The sequence below is a fragment of the Nilaparvata lugens genome, chromosome X, assembly GCF_014356525.2.
Source record: "Nilaparvata lugens isolate BPH chromosome X, ASM1435652v1, whole genome shotgun sequence".
NCBI lineage: Eukaryota > Metazoa > Arthropoda > Insecta > Hemiptera > Delphacidae > Nilaparvata > Nilaparvata lugens.
The window spans coordinates 38,336,302-38,341,622 of record NC_052518.1 but is presented as its reverse complement, the minus strand read 5'-3'; the positions used below and the strand labels follow the sequence as shown (position 1 = coordinate 38,341,622).

Below are 5,321 nucleotides of genomic sequence, written 5' to 3'. Positions count from 1 at the left end.
AATGATCATCATCCTGGCGGGAACGCGGAATTGGCTAACTGAAATTTGGCTAACTGTGGTTGTGGAAGTGACTGGCTAGGAAGAAAACATGTGGACTGTGCATGTGGAGTAGAGATGATGGGCAATAGATGCTCATTCTTGTGATCAGATCAAGATCGCTCACTCACCAAAATGAGTTGGTTCTCAAAAGTAGCTCTTATGAGCTATTTAAAGAGCTACTACAGAGATCTCTCAAACAGGAAAATATGGCTCATCAGATTAGGTTTGGTCAATAGAATTTTTCGGCCGGGGGTGGTGAATTTCCGCGAGTCGAACCAAGCTTGTCGTGTGCGTGAAGCGACAAGCTGGATCGAAAAAAAGACTTAGTTTGTCGTCGTCCCAGTTTGACAAATAGCCCAATTGTACCATTTTTTTTTTTTTTTTTTTTTTTTTGGTTGTGGTGGTTTCAAGGACTGGCGGTTCTCTGCGACCCCAGCGAGGAGACTAGTTGTCAGGGAGACAAGTTGGCAGCGACCCCATCATTCGTCTCAATTCTCACGTACAAAAATAGAGCTCATGTGGTCATCACCCTCAACAAAAATTGCTCCAAGCTGATAAACTCTAAAATTATATGTAATTACCTGGCATGAAATTATAGTTGTAGCGCACTTCAAAAACTTCGAGAGGTTTTCTCTACTCAATTTTCCAAGTGCTCCTTTTTTTGAAAGCATTTTTATAACTTTCGGATACCAGATTCTAGTCACTAAGTTCTCTGCCCTTCTCAAATCCTTCACCATAAGTTCTTGTAGCTTCTGTATGTCATGATAATCTTTTTGCAGTTTCCTGTGGATAGATATAATCTCAATTAAATACAAGTGCAGATATTTAGAGAAATTATAACAACTATTCTGAAATAATTATTCAATGATAACCGAGAAAACAAAAACATTATTTATTAGCATATATTCTACACGGTTCTGTATGAATGTAAAAATATTTATAATAGCTTGTACAGTGTTTGGTATCAGTTATTTGTATTTATAGTTTTCATAATTCGGAGCATGAATCGAAGTGATGTTTTATTTCAATTCTAGGAGGGCATGAAATTGTAATGTTATGTCATGTAGTTATTATGCGTATAAAAGGACAAATCATGGTTGGAAAATGGCAAACAAAATGCATAGGTCTATCTGTCATGCCTATAAAAGCTTCTCTGACCCAATCATAAATGAAACTAAAAATTCAATTGAATTTAAGTAAGTTTTCTTATCGTGAGAGCTCCTGGCGGCAGTAGAAATAAGTGTAGAAATATTAATAATCTTAACTTTTTTTTTGATTATATAATTTGTATTGTTTGGATCTGAACATATCATGTTCTAATGGATTGTAAGTTGCAAAAATAAAAAAATGGGAGGGGACACAAGCATATCAATGTGTTCTCAAATACTGTACCTATAAACTCCGAAATCCATGATGATTTCAGGAATATTTGTAAATGTAGAATCCAAAACTTGAATCATCATCGGATGAAGAAGGAGAAGTTTACTTTCAAGTTGCAATTGTCGTCCAACAAAATTAGGCAGTTGATGGAACGTCAGAGATGGAATGGAACTGTTGAAAAATAATTTTTATTCAGTTTATTATGATTATGATAATTAGAAATAATTACGTAATTATAAAAAATGAATTATTTCTATTACTCAGGAACGTTTGCATAGTATTTGTTTAAGCTTAACTCTAAACCAAATCTTGATTTTTTTTCAACTCTTTTACTAGTTCAATCTCTTACTCAACTTCCATTAACTGCCGTGATAGTCATAAGCAACAAAAATAGGTTATATATTTGAGTATCCCCGCCCCCTTATCAAGGCTAGCTAGGAGGAATTAATATTATTATTATTGCTGGTATCTTCTTTTTCCAGTTGGTTGTATTTCATCACGCACTCTGAGATACGCGGTTTTCTGCCCTAATCTCCAAATTAACAAAGAAAAACGGGCAGTATTCTGTCCTTATCTACAAACGAGGGAAAATGGACAGTTTTCTGCCTATCTATCCACTGAAAATCACTAATGAATCTACGGTCTAACTTGGAAATCGAGAAAATTGTCAACTTTTTGCAACCTTTGACGATAGAATATTTCCAATATACGGGTTCTAAGCTCTTTAGCACCCTTAGGACGTGTCACTTGCCAAGTATGCCCAGTGGGAAATCCGGCCCTGCAACAATTTATTATGGTCGTTGCTTGATTTAGTGAATTAACAGTTCTCTCTGATATTCATTGATTCTACATAGAATTATATTTTTAGATTATTGCCAAAAGCTCAAGATAGAATGAAAACTTGTAGGGAAGAAAATTGAGAAACGTTTTTTACCTTGACTTCAAATCATGATACAACGATATTCTTCCATCGTGTGGTCTTTCCTTTAGTAGTTCGTGTGAAGCCAGTCTATGAGAAACTGAATCATATAGTACAATGACTTCATCAGCAGTCAACTTCACCATATCTTTGAAAGCTGCCACCTTGTCTCTGGGTAAAACCTATTTGCAGCCGGAAGGAAATATTATTTTCAAGCTATTAATCATTTCACCTGACTTGAATTAATCGTAGACAATCTAGGCGTTGCACCCCATGGGGAGTACGTCGTACAAGCCCAATGACCAGCTGCTAGCCAGAGATATTCATGGAAATAATTCTAACAGGATAAAATATAAGCAAACAAATGAAATTAGCCTGAATATAAAATAAAACATGAGAAGAAGTGGTCTCTCGTGTGAGAAACCCAAGAAATGTCATATATTTATCCCAATAAAATATTTTTTCAATCCAAAACAGTAGGTACATTTCAACCTTTCAATTCGTAGCTGCTGAAGTTTCAGAGAGTTCCGATAGACATTTTATTGTCGATTGTAACAAAAGACTTATCTCTTGTATTAACATGAATTATAAGAATTTTGAATTATACATTAATTGGTAGTAATTTGCATTAATAAAATTTACAAATCAATGAGTTTGGATTACAGTTACATCACTGGATTAGATCTAAAATATGCCAATATCGATGAGAACATTGAAAAAATAACTGACCGAATGAATTTTGTGGTAGGTAGTGACGTGCAGTGGAGGAGCCACAGGTACATGCAACAGCATTGCATCGTAATAGAAGCGTTTTGGGCGCGGCATCACAACATAACGTTTTGATGGTCTCAACGCTACAAATGAAGTCGTCTTCATGCATAGAGCCATATCAGTACTGCAAAACATAATATTATTTTCAAGAATAATGTTAGATACTAATTTTAAGGAAATTCAAAAAATTTCAAACCAAATAATTGAATTCCTTCCATCTGATTTTATAAATTGTAATTTTGGCCAAAACCGGTAGTCTTCAACAAAGAATTAAGGGTAGACCTTATCCGATTGGATTTTTTCAATTTTTTTTAAGGCTTTTAAAATAGATAAATGAGAAACGTAATTCACAATTGAAGTGTTAATATGGGTTTGCACATTCGTTTATTAACTTTGAACATCGCAAAATGGCGTTATTGAATTATCGTCAGTTTCGTTGATTGGCTCTCAAGGTTTGGATTGGTAGATTTGGTTTCGTTTATCGGTTATATGACGTAATTTACATACGGTTGTACAACCAGGGCTACTCTTGGATTGTTCTCTTAGATCGAATTGAATGCTACTGATAGTGAATAATTGGACATATGCTTACTGAGTTTTGGCTGTTCATACAGGCCCCAGGCTATAAATGGGCAGACTGGGCATTCGCCCAGGGCGTCAAACTTTCGAGGGTGCAAATAAGAGATGATGAAAATGATTTAGAGAATCAAAATACCCACTAAAAATATCTGACACAATATTTTCATTAATACATAGAACAGAGCATGTAAATATAATACATGCTACCGGAAATGTAAAATGTAAATAGTAAGAAACATGAGCATTAAAAGCTGATATTTCTTTTGAAAATTCAACTAATGAGATTCAAATACTATACTCTCTGCTCTTGTTCGAAAAGAATCATAGAAAGAGGCGGCCATACCACAAGCTGCGAACAAACTTCATGCCTCCTACCCTAATGACATGAGAAGTGAATTTGAAAATGAATGTCTATGTCTGCACTTTAAAATGTATGGAGAACAGAAAGAACTTGATGGAATCCATGACGTGATTGAATAAAATATAGAACATGAATTGAAGTTTACTTTCTCAAATCTTGAAGTAGCTGTTAGAATATTTTTCTAAGCAGTCTATTTTTCTAAGCAGAGCAGACACCAACTGCTCTGCAGAGAGAGGATTTTCCGAATCGTCTGAAAAATGTTAAGAGGTCTACAGTTATGTGTTTGAAAGACGTGGTCTTGTTTTTCACTTTATAAGAAATAAGTGACATAGATTATTTGCTTTTACATTATAGTAATACGGGGGGCTCCAATAGAACATTTGGCCAGGGCACCATTCACCTAAGCCCGGGGCCTGTGTTCATATGAGACATTTTTTTCAAATTCTTTGTTAACTATGCACAATATCGTACAATTTCAATTTTCAATAACAATGAGTAGCAACTACAACCGCCTCATGTAATTTCTAAGAATAGTATTATCCAGCACACACCTGGTAAGCAAGACATAATTCAATACAAAATAGGGTAAATTTTGATCAAACAAAAATAATTGCACTCTATAGTACTCACAGATATGCATGAATTTGTACAGCTCTTGCATCATCTATTTGAAATTTCATAAGATGATCGTGGTAAAGAGGTTTGAAGGATGATCTATGTGTTTCATCAATATTAGTAAGGCGGGGCAACTTGACATCTGTAAGGATAAGTTTCTCTATCTCCATTCTCATTTTCCAGTCAATATAGCTGTTGTTGATAGCCGGCAAAGCCAGCTTAATATCCTCTTCATTATAACTCACTTTCCTGGCTTTCTTATTTTTTGCATCATTAAAGTCTGAATATTCTCCAACATTTTCTGTTGACTCCTCCATTCCTGCAATGCAAAATGTTTCTCCTATCTACAATGAAGTAAGGAAGAAAAAGTTGACAAGCCCTGATGGATTTAAGAAGATAACAGTTGTCTTTACACAATTTGTCAATTCCAAAAATCAGTTACACGTGAAATCAACTAGCTTTCAACCAGATAGGATAGAATGACTTTTTTATTTATGTTGACGTGGCGAAGCTTGGACAATAATGTCCACTCTACCACTTAACCAAGTCGTTAGCAAACAATACAATACAAAATAATTATGCAGAGATAACAAAGAATTCAAGCAAGAAGTGACAATAAAATGTAATAAATTTGAGAGATCAATATTGAATAATAAG

General features: G+C 34.7%; 1 protein-coding gene across 1 annotated transcript; it reads right to left on the bottom strand.

Moving 5' to 3' along the window:
• Window positions 1–80: 80 nt before the first annotated feature.
• Window positions 81–4,967, bottom strand: LOC120355007. Its single transcript, XM_039443231.1, has 5 exons — window positions 4,680–4,967; window positions 3,068–3,233; window positions 2,354–2,520; window positions 1,432–1,590; window positions 81–822 (listed from the first exon to the last, which is right to left on the bottom strand). Exons 1-5 carry the CDS (start codon window positions 4,838–4,840, stop codon window positions 528–530), a joined length of 948 nt encoding a protein of 315 aa, XP_039299165.1. The 5' UTR covers window positions 4,841–4,967; the 3' UTR covers window positions 81–527.
• Between the last annotated feature and the right edge of the window lie 354 nt (window positions 4,968–5,321).